The 15,880-nt window shown below is 42.6% G+C and overlaps 1 protein-coding gene across 1 annotated transcript; it reads right to left on the bottom strand.

Moving 5' to 3' along the window:
• Window positions 1-268: 268 nt before the first annotated feature.
• On the bottom strand, window positions 269-11,359 carry LOC139651489 (protein phosphatase 1 regulatory subunit 1B-like). The gene is made up of 5 exons (XM_071528422.1): window positions 11,231-11,359; window positions 2,221-2,304; window positions 1,498-1,573; window positions 583-720; window positions 269-411 (listed from the first exon to the last, which is right to left on the bottom strand). The coding sequence occupies exons 1-5, from the start codon at window positions 11,357-11,359 to the stop codon at window positions 269-271; spliced, it is 570 nt and encodes a 189-aa protein (XP_071384523.1).
• Window positions 11,360-15,880: the final 4,521 nt, after the last annotated feature.

The following is a 15,880-nucleotide window of genomic DNA, read 5'->3' as shown; positions in this document are numbered from 1 at the left end:
CACTCCTCACCTGCTCATTACCTTTCCTCAACTCCCTTCTGTTCTCCGCTCTCTCTTTTCCACATTCATCTCACTTATCACATGCATGCACACACACACAGGTATACACACACACATACATCCATGCACACACACACACACACACACACACACACAACCCATATGCATGCTATGCTAGTCAGAACATCACTAACATACGGTTATGGAGTAAAAAAATGCCACAGCACTGAACCCCTCTCCTCTGTCTCCATCACTGTCCCTCACTTTGTCATTCTCCCTTCCTTTCCTCTGTCTCTTCCGCCTCCTCCTCCTCCTCCTCCTCCTCCTCCTCTCTGTGGTGATGGCTGAGGACAGCGTAGCGGCTGGAGGCGTCCAGCAGGCCAGACTTATCCCTGAATGGTCTGCTTTCCTCTGGTAGATCCGAAGAGAAAGGGATTTAGAGACAAAAGTGTAGCCTAGAGCCTGTGTGCATCTGAGATAGAAGAATTGACAGGGAGGGATACGACAGAATGCAAGAGACTGTCTGTTTGTGTCTGGTAGATTGATGCGTTAGATATTTGGACGTCTCCACCCACTACCCACCTGTAGCTGAGGCTGTGCGGCGGCTCTCCTCCACCCCCTCCTCCCCCTCCTCCCCAGAAGAGGGCTCCTCTTTCTCCACAGAGCCACAGGAGCCCATGCCAAGGGTCGGCAGGTGGGCCTGGGCCATCCTCTGGACAGCTGGCAGGACATGGTCATGATTTAAAATTCCTAAACTCTTAACATTACAAGCAGCAACAGTGCCACAGAGGTTAAAAAATACTTATGTGTAACCAAACTGTCCATGTGTGATAGGGAAGTGATAGGTGAAGAAATAAAAGCTAGGGAGAAAAAAGATGTATTTTAATTAGTAATGAAAAATAAAGTAGGAGAATATATAAAGCTGTGTATATCTGTGTGTGTGTGTGTGTGTGTGTTTCCTATCTAAGTGATGTAGATGTTTGTATTGTAGGTCAACATGTGTAAGCATATTGGCATATTATAGCATATAATTACGTGCTTGTGTATGTTTGTATTTGTTTTGAGCATGTTTGAGTTTAGGTGAGAGAGAGAGAGAGAGAGAGTATGTGTGTGTGTGTGTGTGTGTGTGTGTGTGTGTGTGTGTGTGTGTGTGTGTGTTGTGACCATGCTGCAGCTGTGTGCCCATCTTATAATCCAGGATGATCCAGAACAGACTCACAGCTGTCTCTGCCCCTAATCTCACCATACACACACATTCACACACACAGATGTGCGCACACACACATACACACTTTACACACACACACACACACACATACACCTCTCACCACAGATTTTTGGATACACACGTACTCCAAACGGATATAGACCACATGGTGATGGCCACGGCAGAATTAGGTCTCCCAAATTCTTTCATTTTCTGTCATTTGTTACATAAATGAAAACACATATACACACACACACACATACACATACACACACACACCAAAGACATACCTTTGAGCGAGGGTGGCTGGTAGACTGATGTGTTAACCAGTTTGGCCTTCAAGGCCCCGTTTTCCCCTAAAACCCACTGCAGAGGACAAAGATACAATTTATGGTTCAAAAACAGAGGATTTTTTTAGTGCCATATTACAGTAATCGAGTTTATCACAATCCACAGTCTCAGATAAATTAGTAAATGCTATCACTTTAAGATGACTGGATGTATTAGCTAAAAGTAGAGTGATAGTAGAGTATTGTATAGTATTCTATAGTAGTATTCTATACTCCTCCAAGCAAGATTCAAAATTCAAACTTCATTGCCAAAGCAAACATAAGTTGGAATGTTTCTTGAAACATGTCTTGTGGCTGCATTGCATTCTGGTCTGTTGAGGCTACTGTTGGTGGAGAAATTGTTGAACGTTGGTACAAAATGGTGAGTCTAGAAAGAAGCCCTCGCTGTTCGATTCTGAGGGACTCACACCAATTACCGTTGATGTTTTAGATAACTGAACATTTTTCTGCTGTTAATCTCCATTGTAGCTGCACTGCAAATATCTCCACGTGATGTCATGTTGTCTATATTTGGACAGTTATCCACAGGAATAACAACAAAATGGTCCCAGAAATGCATTGCCAATAGGTACATTGCCAATGGCTGTTTTTTTGACAGCGTTAAAGTGTTCTAGGATGGATTTTTTTCTTTCCGTCCCTAATAGAGAACACAAGGTGACCGACCTGATGAGGGCCGCCTTCTTCCTCTGGCGACGGCGGGTCTGTCAGTCTGAAAAGTGTGGCTGGTGTTGGTCTCCGCCGTCGAATCTTAGCGAGAGAGAGAGAGAGAGAGAGAAAGCCTCAAATATCAAACCACAATGCGTGTGTATTTTGTATTTGTGTGTGGTGTGTATCACAAGATCACAAGCAGCCCTATTTATAAAGCCTACAAATAACGTGTGAATGGTTACTAAATACTATGTCACTTCTGTTTATAGTATTTGTGTGGAATCAGGGGAGGATATGAGGAGTGTTAACATTAATATATGTTCACACCTCAACAACTGTGAATTTTCAGGGAATAGTACATTGCATTACAAATGTAAAATAACACAACACAGAGTGAACATACATGTAACCCTGAAACCCAGAACTGAAATTCTGATAATAATGAAGAAGATGGCAGTGCTGCATTTCTCATCAGCCTCTTGGCACGGCCTTTTGGTCCTTGATAAGACCTTATGATTTGCAGAGGACAATGCTAAGAGAAAAGGCATCGTTATATAACAACATTGAAAGATTAGGTGTCCAGATTGTTCCCAAGTCAGGATTACATCTTGCCATAAATGACTTCCTGGTTTATGAGTGTTATCAGCAGAGAGATGGCTGGATTCCTTTTTGTATTTTTTTTACTATTTTACTCCATTTTCTTATCATCACTTGGCGGTATTCATTTTGCTTTTTTCAACCCTGCTGTCTAATCTGTTATTTCACCATCAGATGCATGTCTTCTTGTAGGGTTTTTTTCTCTGTGATATTTTACTAGTAAGTGCAGATGGATTAAACCGTCCCAACAAACCCTTATCATCTTCATCAAAAACAGCACTTAGTCCAGTTTAGTTGATGTACTGCCATCTATGTACATCTGTGCATAACTCTCATTGAGGCATGGAGGTTACTGGGTATCCAGTGATTGGGATCACCAATCATCCGGGTGGCACGGCTGCCTGGTGATGTCGGGATGGACGGAAGCCGAAGGGACAGATTAGTCGAACCCGTGCGTCACAGTGAACTGGTAGCCTGATTTCACCGCTCAGATCACAAACCGCTGGCTCAAAAACAAATATCCACATCTGCATTCCTGTTACAGTTATTACATTTCAAATGATATGAATACTCACAGCTGCGTCAGTTATGTCACTGCTAATATCTGAGTGACCATTTGTAAAAGCGAAAGTCAAAAACAAGGAAACAACTGGTGCTAAATTTAGACATTTTCATTTTGTAAACATAGCTGACATTGACAGCAATAACCTCCATGTGAGTTCATAAACCATCACACTCTGACATCAGCAGCCCTGCAGCCAATATTCAGGCTTTCTACCACCTCACCCTTGTTACTGACGACAGCCAGCAGACTAAATTGCTTCTTTAGGAATACAAACACAAAGTAATATTGTCAGGATCCATGCAACAGTATTTACATTTACATTTTAATTTAATATATGCACAGAAACATGATTTTAAGAATAGGTTTTCAAAAGGAAAGCAAGGGAGTGGTGGTGGCTGTGAATATTGGCTGAAGAATATCAGTGGCTGACTGTTTCTAAACTCACATGGTTGCATGGTGCTAAAAATAAAAATGTTCTTACAACAAAGCCCTTTCTGTGGCAGAGAAAAAACTGGTATGACAACAGAGATGTTATTCCCATTTATTTTGATTATTTTGCAAAGTTCAAACTATATTGACATTTGATTACTCATAAAAAGGCAAGGCTGTAACCACTTCCTGGATAGCAATGGGTGAATAGTGTGAAAGCATTTTGAAATACACAATGATTTAGCTCTGTTTCTATTTTACGAAGTGTTATGATAATATGGCTTTTGTGAGATACAGGTGGCGGCTAAGCCAATCACGGCTAAGACTGTAGGCGTGAAATGTGTGGGCAGCTTTCACACTGGAGTTACTCTCACGCTTCTGGATCACTCTGCATGGCAGATTCATACCTTAGCTTCATGCCATTCACACACTGGATTTGAAGATGCTTTCATTGCGTGAGGGAAATTTCAATTTGAATATGAATTATAAGGCATCCAATTACTGGTTAAATGTGCAAATATAAAAATTTAAATATGCCACTCTGAAAAGCCTAACTGATTTAACAGACATCCCTCATAAAAGGCATGTGCAGTGAAAAGACCAAACCGCTGTTGGAGCACCTGCCTGATTAGCCTCTCAGGGACAAAATGCCCTTTTTCGAGAGTTTGTTTATCATGCTTACCAGAAGGTCAAGCATCTACATGTACTTATGCTGCTAAGAGAATGGAGTATCTTCATAAGGTCCATGTTGAACTGTGCATGTTTGAAATGCCTGTGGTAGTTTAGTGCAGACTGCTTTTTCTATTTCACATTTCTCTACAATTCAAACTGCTTGCGGAAGCATTTGGCTAGCTGGTAGAGCTGGTAGAAGATTCATTTCAAGTTCCTTGGTTTCCTGATGAGGGGAAATCGAGTCATTTCACAACATTAGATTGTTTGCATATTGTTTGTTGGACTTAATCCTTTGGTGAGAATGTGTGATTGTAGCAGGCCTTACTAAGTGTATGTTAGCATTCAGTAATGTTAGTTGTTAAGTTGGAGTAACAAGCTATTACATGATTATATTTTCATTTGCCAAGACGCTCACAGCTCTAACTTGAACTAAACTAATTACATCAGTCTGAACCAGTTCTCCTCATTTGTTTAAGATAAGTCTTTCCCAGGCCCTGCTCTGCCCTGCACTGGCCAAGCAGAGACACAGGGTGCATCCCGAGTCTCTTAAATTGCATCCACATTTCCCTCACTTGCATCTTTTCCTTGCGTCTTAGTCCCTCCCACCGAGGATGCATGGAGAGACGCAAGGAAACCGTGTGAGGAGAGAGGAAACGAGGAAATATGTTTTTAGAGAAATGAGACGTCCTTTCCTCTGAAGCGTCATGTGAAGCGACGTCATGATGTAATTAACATCATGACGTTCAGCTGAAAGTCTTCCAGGAAGGCTGCTCTCGTGTATCCTCGCTCATAGCTCCTCAGAGGATCGAGAAGCGAGGAAATATCAAATAAGAGACTTGGGATGCACCCAGAGACTGCAGAGGAAAGCAGCATGACAGCTGCACACATCCGCTGCATTCTACTCACTCTGAGCAGTTCTCATACGGCTCAATTCAGAATGCATGAAGCTACTCGGGTCTTAAGTGGACTGAGATACACACGTTTGAACTGTTCCTATTAAGACTTGGACTATTCGGTGTGCATATTGAGGATTCAAGGCCTTGCTTCCCATGCTCACAGGTTTATTCAAAACCTTGGCTTCTTTGTCCTTTTATCAGTAGGCCTACGGTGCAAAATCCGGTCATGGGCTTTTCTCTGTTCATGTCCTCCTGCTGAGGTGTTGCCTTTAAATACAGCATGCCATTAATTCAGTTTTGTTTTGGATGACAGCATACAAAGATTGAATTGGACATGCCCTGGGGATGTTTATTGATTAAAAACGTACTTTACATAATCTGAACTGATGTAGGCTTTTTGGTATTTTTGTCTTTAAGAAATCAAAACTGCTTTCTACTCAAATCCCCAACAAGCTCCTCTCTGATTGCATAAACTTTGTGCAAAAACTTGCAATAGCCACATCTGCACCAAATACCAGAATGTTCATGGAAAGGACATGCCATCATTTTGCAAATGCACATTTTGCAGGAGTTTGTGTAGCCCCACATAGAACTACAGACTTACAATAGGCAGAATGGGGTGTGATTAAAAACCACTGTACCACTACTGCAGAACAATTAAGTCAAGATCTGAGTCGGGCCCTCTAAGCACTTCAAAGGGGATTAGATGTTTTAATACCGTTGTTAGGTGCTTGGGGGCAACGCCAGGCTCTCTGTGTTTGTTGGTTCATTGGTTAACTTCTAATGGAAATACAACATGCGCTCATAAACCACGCAATACAGCAGAAGTCACACCAGCATGAGCCAGCTCTAGGTTGGTACAATCACATACCAGGAAGTAGCTACCTGTGACTAAATCAATGCATGAATCAAATATTTACCTCCCACCCCACCCCTCCACCTGAGCACCTAGAAAACACTAGCGCACTTCTACCAGGAAAAAGCCTATGACTTGATGCAAATCATACATTAGGCCAACTAAATCTAAACCTAACCCTAACACCACCCTGGTGTTGTTCTGACATTCAAGATTGAGGTTTTCCACTCACTGACACCCAGACTCTTTTAGAAAGCAGAGCCTAGTAAACTAAACTTAAAGCTGTGAGGTTAAACTGGGTAAAATAAACCGTGTACTGATGTTTTTATACTGTTTCCTTCCCTCAGTTTCTCCAGCTTTTGTTCCCAGATTGAAATCTCCCAAGCAACGTTAGAAATATAACACAACAGCTCATTGTGTGAGCACTGCCATGGAGACTGCAGTGCTGCAGTAATGTTTCAGAGATCCCTCCTAGTGCCTCTTAAAATATTAGGACATCATGGACAGCACTCACATAGGAAATTAATAATCCTCCCCAACCAACCCCCAATTTTGCCAGGACGGATGATTATTATGGTATCCCTTGCTTTCAACTTCCATATATTAATATTGATGTTAAATATTACATAAACCATTACATAGACATAACCTATCCACTTCACAAGCTAGAGCATGCAGTACAAGCATAAATCCCTTGCTTCACAGATAGTGTACATTGTGCACATACAATGTTCTTAATTTATTATATGAATAATCCTTTATAGAGGTTGATTTGACTATGACACATTCAATCAAGAAAAGATAAATCCAACCCACTAGAACCGTTTGACCTTTTGTTTCCAACCAAGGGATTTCTGAAGGTGGCTGAGAGGGCGTTGCATCATGAAAGATTGGACTTTGATCTCCATGTTTTTTCTTCCTCTGATTTTAACCCTTATTTAACCAGGCAAGTCGACTGGAAACACATTCTCGTTTACAGCAATTGTAGGGGGAGGAAAGGTTGTAGATACACACACACACACACGCGCGCACACACACACACACACACACACACACACACACACACACACACGCATACAGACCTGGGAGCTGTGAAAGCCCCTGCACTCCACTGAAGTTATTGTGTCTTGGCACCTCCATAATAAGTGAATGGGTTTTGATTCACTTTCTCCTACTCAGATTTTCCCAGCTAGTCATGGGATTCAGTTGTGAAAGTCGCTCCTCTAACCATTAATCTGCCATCACCCCCGTTTGTAAATGGGAATAATCAGTTAGCATGAACAGAAGGGAATATATTGGGTATGTTGGATATGACTCTATTGGAGCTGAGCTCTTGGCTGTGCTGTGGTGAAAATGTGTTCTTGGCAGAAGTCACCCTTGCCATTCTACCCTTGATTCAGGCCTCAGCCATCCACAGCTAATCTCTTTGGTTTTAATCAGTCGTCTCCTTGGCTGATGACTTTTCCCTTTCCTTTTCTTGCATGCCTTCTGTCAGTTATCTTACTCTTTTTTTGTCTTCTTTATCCCTCTCCTTCTCTCATGCATCTCTTTTATTTGTCCCTACCTCTCTCTCCACTTTTCTCCTCTTTACTTATCTCTCTACCTGTCTTTTTTCCCCATGCTACTGGACTCCATTTCTATGCTAATGTTATGGCTGTGTTTTGGGTAATGTTGTACACAAGTATGCGGCTGTCCCTCACGTACACCCCATAGACATTAGCCTTCTGTCGTGTGGTCTCAGGCCGGACATGGCCGCATTGAAATTCACACAGTGCCTCTTCGACAGAGTTCAGTCACTATCAGTGGGAGTGGGGCAGGTCCGCACGTCATGCAAAGTAAGGACCGTGACATCCTTGACCTCCCTCGCAGAGTTTTACAGAGGAGGGAGGCTGTTGATGTGATAATGACCCTCTCAGCGCTCACAGTGGCCTTGATGAACAACAACTTGGCAGATTCTGAACCAATCATAACCGATTAAATCATTCATTACCCAAATCTTTCAGATCTTCTGAATTCAAGCAGGGTGACACAGCCTACAAGGATGGGTGGCAGCAGCAGCCTAAAACATCAGCCAAGTGAGTTTGTGAACAGAAAGTCACCAGCCTGAATCCCCAGTGTGGTTTGGAAAATAGATAAGTGAACAAGAAATGCTCTGCATCCCTGATAAACTACTGCTGAGCAAGGTGCTCAGCCCCCAACTGCTCCAACAGAGTGGCTTTGTGGTCAACAGTAGGAGACTATGGCAGTACTGGGCAGCTCCCAGGTGTTTTTATTAATATTACTATTAAAGTCACTTTTTTGTCTTTTTAGCTCATTCTAACTACGATACCATATACTTATTTGACAATTTATGACAAAGAAAATGACAAAAATTTAGTTTTATTGTATTTCTATATGCAAATCTCATCACTTTTACTTACTGGAAAACAAAGTATCTTCAAGTGTGACTTCATTTTCTAGGTATACATACATAGCATTCACAGATTTTTGAACAATCCCACCCCTTCAATCAAGGAGGTAATGTTTTCGTCTGCATCTGTGTGTTTGTCCGTCTGTCCGTCTGTTAGCAGGATATCTCAAAAAGTTGGGCACGGATTTGCATAAAACTTGGTATGAGGGTTGGTTATGAGCCAAGGAAGAACTGATGAACTTTTCATGTCGATTGGCCAAAAGGGGGCGTGGTGGTGGCCGTGGCATATCACCAAAAGGTGCATAACTTCCTTGCAGGGTGATGTCAGACTTGGCAGAGGACTCTACCTGATATCCCATTGGTTTAACTTTTGAATGATCCCTCCTTTTGTCCCACCCCAATATCCAGTTTCAAGAGGAACTTTAGCACATTAAGTTTGCTGTCCGTTGATTTATTGTTCTCTTTAATTATACATGCGGCATGGAGAGAAGTACGTCATAGCAAAGGGAATGGTGCAGTTCTCTGACAAGGGTCAGACTAACCAGGCTTATATCTTCAAGGACAGACACCTGCAAGCCTCCCCCTCCTAGTATCGTCTGATGATGGTGTTTGTACGGATGTTGTATAAGTGAGTCTCAGGAACAATAGGATCGTGTCTATGCATGACAGTCATAAACCCTCACATGGAAAGCACATGAAAGCGCGTGATGAACTCATGATAATCAATACATTCGAATAGTACATATTTTCTCTACAGTGACTGTAATGTCAAGCTAAGCATTGCTGAAGAGGTTTAGTCATTCAGTCTTAGCTGGATAAATTAATGTTTCTGTAAATAGATCGGTCAGAGATCCTGCATTTCCAAAATTGGTTTGGCCCAGCCAGTGTTTCATAAAAGATGCTCTGAGTGAGATTTCCACGAAAATAGACCCACTTTGTGGTGGCGGGCATAGAGGTGAACCCTGCTGAGTGGAATATAGCCCTTTAATCCCCAAGAAAAGCAACTTAGTGGATGGTTCCACACTAGGAGGGGTGAAGAATGCAGTCCAAAGCCCCATGGACTGTAAATTGGGCTGTAAACAACAGATGTGTGAGAAATATTTGAGGGTCTACATAATATTTTTTTTCCAGACAGGCGTAAGCTGTCCAAGCAGATGCCCCATGATCCAGCGTTTTCTGCAGTGGAGAAATAAGCATTCCTGACAGTGCACCTGGTTAGTTCTTCTCCTCCAGTGGAGATTTCCCCGTAGGGAGCAGCTGGCCACAGCTACGCTCAGATAAGAGCTCTTTTCAAGAACGCATCTAAGTAGAAAGGGGAGAAATGAATGGTACATCTTTCTTATCTTTTCACTGCCGTTTGCTGGAGGCATTGCGTCCAAAAGTCCTTGGTGACCTTTTCGGCTTGTTGTCATTTCCACACTGAAGGGCTGGTCTGCACCCGCACTGCACTAGTCCACATACTCCTGTTCACACTGCACAGTTTGACTAAATATAGTCAACATCTAAGGTCAGCACATTTCACCAGAGTTTGCTTCAGTGTGAAAAGCTCTGAGCTACAGAAAACCCACAAAAATACTGACTCCTACTAATAATTGTGGCCTTTTTCATTGTGTATGTCAGATGTGATAAGAGCATTATTACTGTAACATGGGCCAATCCTCCACTCAAGTAAATAATCCAATCTTTTACATGACTACATTATCCCATTTACTCCCCTACACACACACACACAAATACACACACCGCGCACCCCACACACCCCCACACCCCCACACCTTCCCCTCCGCTGTGCATCATCTTCTGAAGGACAGACTTGCCTCATCACTTTTTGGGGTTACAAAAACTGAGGCTGCACAGCTCAGCTTTAATCCCAGCGCTGCCCATACTCAGCTGCCCTGCAGAGTAATACCCAACACAAAAAATACAGTTCTGCAAAGTCGTGCCGGACGAGTTATGTAACTATCTGTCAGCCTCACTGACAATGCATGCTGCTTCAGATGCCACAGCAACGCAGACGCTGATTTTCACGCCCAGAGCAACAATCACTTGTGTGTTCTGTTAACTGATGATTCAAGTTGGAGGCCAGTTAGGGAAGCAAGCTTTAGCTTTTACCACTACTCTTGTCAAATATTAAATTTCCCTAAATACTCATAGTTTCGGCATGACACCTGAAAAGGGAAGCCATGTACAAAAAGGGCTGTAGCACTGTAACTGTTCACTAATACGGCTGGAAATATCCACAAAATAAAGCTGACAATCTGCACTTTCACATAGTGACTGTGACATTCCACACCCAATGTAAAACAGCATGGGGCAAAAATATTATTATAAGTGCAAATCTGAAATGACAGCACAGACAGATAGTGTGTTAATGCAGAACTGTTGTCTATCTTTAGGCTGCACAAAGTGGCACACTGCTCTGCAGAGGCGAAAACAGGTTGGATGGTGTGACCCAGGTATGACCTCCCTCATCACTCTCTCTCTCTCACACACACACGCGCGCGCGCGCGCACACACACCACCGTGACCAGTAAGCATATGCAAATTGACGCTCACTCCCTCTCTGTCTCACACACACGCACACACACACACAACCTCACCATCTCCACCTGTCGCGGGTCCAGCTGGGTGGGGACGGCGGACGGGACGGAGAACTGGATCCTCCTCCTCGTCTCCTGGGCCGTCTCTCGCTCCACCACGTCGGTCTCGGCGGGCAGCAGCGGGTCCATGGCATCCAGCCTGTCCCTCCACAGCCAAGAACACAGATGTCCAGGACAAACCAGCAAGTCCCGGAAGAGTCAATTTCTATTTTTAAATGTCTGTATAAGTCGTTTGACCCCCTAAATGACAAAAAAAAAATAAAAAAAATAAAAAATAAAAAAGTATTTTCTAATTAGTTTGCTGTGTGGTGGCGAGCAGCATCCTTCTGACTTAAAATAGCAATCCTCTGGTTTGTGTCAACTGCCTCTCTCTGGACTCTGACTGCCGGAGTTACGCCTGTCAGTTTTGCCTGTTTCGGTTCTCTCTCTCTCTCTCTCTCTCTCTCTCTCTCTCTCTCTCTCTCTCTCACTCACTCTCTACGTCTCTGAACCTATGCTGCGTGACGAGGGAGAAAAAGAGGGAAGGGTGGAGAGAGGTACGGAGTATAACAGAGAGAGAGAGAGAGAGAGAGAGAGAGAGAGAGAAGTGAAGGTGGGGACTGAGGGGAGAGCGTGGCTGAGCGTTGTGCTGCTTTCAAGTGCTGTCGGGAATATCGCAATTTGGAGGTGACCGCACATGAACGACCCAGCCCCTCAAAGCTAGGACTCAGCCCTGCTGTCTGGTGTTGGTACTGCAGTTTAAATTCTAACGTGACCGAGAGAGCAATTTCCCCATAGAAAATACACTTTTCTAAACCGTTAAAGATAACTTCAACGTCACACAAATCCAAAAACTACTCTCTTTTTTTGTGTAACAGCCATCCATAGGACATTTTTCTGCTTATGCACTGGTTGAGCTACTTAGCTATGCTAAAACTAGCTCAACCACCACTTTGTTCAAGTCCTGTCAGAAATGTTGACATGAATAAGCCAACAAGCAGGGTACAAGTAGGGTAAATAGTAGCCTACTTGGAAAGGTGGAATTTGCTATGACAGTTAATGAGCTGCAACGTTTAGGGGGGCAGAGAGCATCGAAGTCGTGTCAGCAATTGATTGTAAACGTTATGTAGGCCTAGTTTATTATTATGTTATTGTTTGGCATCCTATGCAAATAGGATTTTGTAGGTCTACATTTATATTTCAACGTTTGTTTAACTTTTAATTGTCATGCATTTTTGGGTTAGGCTAGCCTACTTACTATTTACAAGCTGACAAGCTGCAAATAGTATTTACTCTAGAGATTGTTTGAATTGCTGCAAAAGATGTAACAAATATACAACAACCTTTGGCCAATGAATTAATTAAAACATCAATTACATGTTCGATGCAAATTATCTCCTCTTCATTCTGCAACTGCAGAATGCATGATTTCATCCGGACCCAGGAAGTAGGAGCTTACAAGAAGCCCTTGAAGGCATCATTAAGTCAAATTGGGGCAAGTGTAAAATATGGATCTGTGAGCCTTGTCCTTGTTACTGTTGGCTGTCCTTAAACTTCCAGTCACCAATAAGTAGGCTACTGTTGGAGAAAATGGATGGAAATAGAAGTGAATACCAGATTACATTGCAAGTATCCGGAGAAGGAGAGAACATAGCACAACAAATCTCTGTGCTTTCAATGGACCACAGCAGGGTGCGAACTACAGGGGAGCTCCCCTGTAGTTCGCGGCTCCCCTGAAAACATGATTTGTGAAATTTTGGGGGGTCTCTAAAATATTGACAATATGCTTTTTTTGCCATGCATTTCTATTTTTCTGTATCTTCATCATCATGGATCATGTGTAAAATTAGGCTATTATTGATGTATGATTCATGCATGAGGGTGATTCATCACTAATTCACTTTAATAAAGATACCGGCATGCATGCTATTCTTGCCATCACCATCGAAACGTGGTGGCCCAATATCAAACTTCACTCACTTTAACTCAAAGATCAGAAAAAAAAAGTTCTTAGTCCCACTCAGTCTTCGCGCCAAATTGCCATTACTCATTTCTCTGTTTTGTAGTCAGCATACTCCAGACATGTCAAAAAAGTGAGGACTCGATCCCTTGTAAGCAGCCTGGCGTGCTCTGTTTTTGATTTAATGCTCATACATTTGTGTGTTTATAGGCTGTTTTGCTATTTGACCTATCCGTGTCTTATTTGTGCCGATAAACTATAATATAGTACATCACTCTGCAGAGGATATTGTGCCCTGCTTTAGTTGGCCCTATTGTATCATACTGTGATGTTTGGTTTTGATACCCGTGTGGAGGTTTGATGTTGTCATTAACTGATTATTATATATCAGATGTGCTAACATAAAGCAAGTAGGCCTACATGCTTGCAGCTATGAGCAGGAGACATCAGGGTCTGCAGCAGATCCTACAGTGAATCTGGGATTTTCACTTGTATCTTGCTTTTGCATGTGGGCTCAAAACTCAAATGCATGTTTTAAAGAGTAATTGATCTACAACTGGCTATTGTTACTGACATAACAGCAAGTGTCAAGGTAGCCCAAATTGCCTTATCAATGCCACAGCTGGAAGATAGTTGGAAAAGGCCACAGCTTTGAGAGCAATCAAGCTCTCAACACAATGAAGACACATCCCAAAACTGAATATGTCGACCAGAACAGCAGATACTGTCACACTGAGAGGAATGGTCAATACTGTAGTGAGCCTTTGTGTTATATGGATCTGTGGTTGATAGTATAAAATATGTATACTGTAGATAATATGCATATTTTACTTCTGCTTGTAAAACAGCATGGGACCTCTTGTTTTACTATGTACTATTCTGGAAGAAAGGGTTCTACACAATAGAAATACTGCAAACACTACAGAAAAGGCTTCAGAGTATTTGACTTTTTCACATTCTACAGTGGATCCATTTTTTTTTGCAAAATTACAAGATACACAAATCAAAATAGTTATGGAAACAAAAATTATAATATTATCATGGGCAATACATTCGCAACTCTGTCACACACAGAGGAGAGAGAGAGATTGGAAAATGAAAACTACTTTAACCGCATATTGCATAATTTGTGGATTTATTATTTTTTCTCTGAAGTATCAAGTGCCTTTGCAGGATCTATACATTAATTCATGCATCCTGCTGGAGTTGCTGTGGCCCTCTCCAGCTGTGGCCCCTAGAATCGTCACCTTTCACCCCACTAGCGACGGCGCTGGTTGTCAGGCTGACTCATCGTCGCTCTTGAAGTTTTCAGAGTCCTCAGCTCCTCCACCTTCGAAATGCTACAGCAATGTTCACTCTGGTTCTGGAGCGGGCTTTGTCATTGTGGACTTTGTTGGCCTTTCTAGGCTTCACTGCGGTTCGGTCTTCCATGGTTGTGCACATGAACCTGAAAGAAGTTCTGAAGTACTGAAGGTATTGTAACACCCTCCTGCTTTGGCTCTGTCTGGACAGGGTGTTTGTTTTTTCCAGAAGATCCAACAATCCTTTTAAAATTGTTAAAAAAATGTGTGAAGGAGTATCCCATATAAATTCTGTGTTTCTTTAGACACCAGAGGAGTTCACCTGTGAGACGGGAATTGAGTCCATAGAGAGCAGGTCTTACATGTTGAATGTTCGATCTTCACTGAGTGAATTGCTACGCGTAGGTGGTCCCTGTTTTCTTGTATAAAAAAGATTTCCTTCCTTCCTTCCTTTCATTTGGCACTTGACAAGTGTAGTGGGTGTTGCGTATTGATGGTGTCTGATATCAAACAATTTAGAAATAGTTCAATAGAATTTAAAGAATGGGGCACCAGATAACGGACAAATCAACTAGTCTCATTTGAAGGAATGAATTCCGAGCTTGCTTGAATTTAAACCCAGACAATAAACACAAGAGAGAACTTCATGTGAAATAATATGTTTATTTCTACTAAAGCACACTCAATAAACAGTGAAATCAATAAAGGCATATGAGGTAGATACAAGTGAAATGTGGTGAATGAGTAACATGAATAAATGCGTTTATAATAGTAATGAGGTAATCAACACACAATGGTATAAATTGGACGCTGGAGGATATGACCCAGCTAAGAAGTGGGACCAAAGGCAATAATACCTGAACACTGAACAAGCTGAATAATCAATAACGGAGGTATATCTGATTATGCACAGACTTGCAGAGCGCTGAGTTACGAATCATAGGGAGACACTAAGTGGATGAAGTGGAGTGTCATGTAATGGAATAACTATGTGTAGTGCATGCGTGATGCCCAGCGGACAATGATCATACATACGCCACAACCGGGGACTGGAGGAGGAGGAGGCACGCAGAGTCTGGGAGGCTGTGAAGAATCTCAGCTCAACGGGCCTGGTAGGTGATGAAGATCCAACGAAGATTCTGGGTTGAACTCGGCAGGGTCACAGCGGGGCAGAGCAGGCTGCACACTCGGCGAGTTGGTGGCGTGTGGGTCTCTCAAGGCTGACCCACTCGAGGTTCTGGACGAATGACGTGCTGGTCTCTCAAGGCTCTCGCCGACCAGCGGATCCGATGATTGTCAGATTTGCGTTTTAGCTGAATAGCGATGTCTTAGCAGACGCAGGACACACACGCTTAATAGGCGTTTGTGTGTGTGTTTGTCAGGCAGATGCGGCAGACTCACTTCACCAGT

The sequence above is a fragment of the Centroberyx affinis genome, unplaced genomic scaffold (assembly GCF_046629955.1).
Source record: "Centroberyx affinis isolate AG114_WGS23_722 - 3 ecotype Tasmania unplaced genomic scaffold, CSIRO-AGI_Caff_v1 ptg001673l_1, whole genome shotgun sequence".
NCBI lineage: Eukaryota > Metazoa > Chordata > Actinopteri > Beryciformes > Berycidae > Centroberyx > Centroberyx affinis.
The sequence above is the reverse complement of the archived record's forward strand: the minus strand, read 5'-3'. Positions and strand labels throughout refer to the sequence as shown.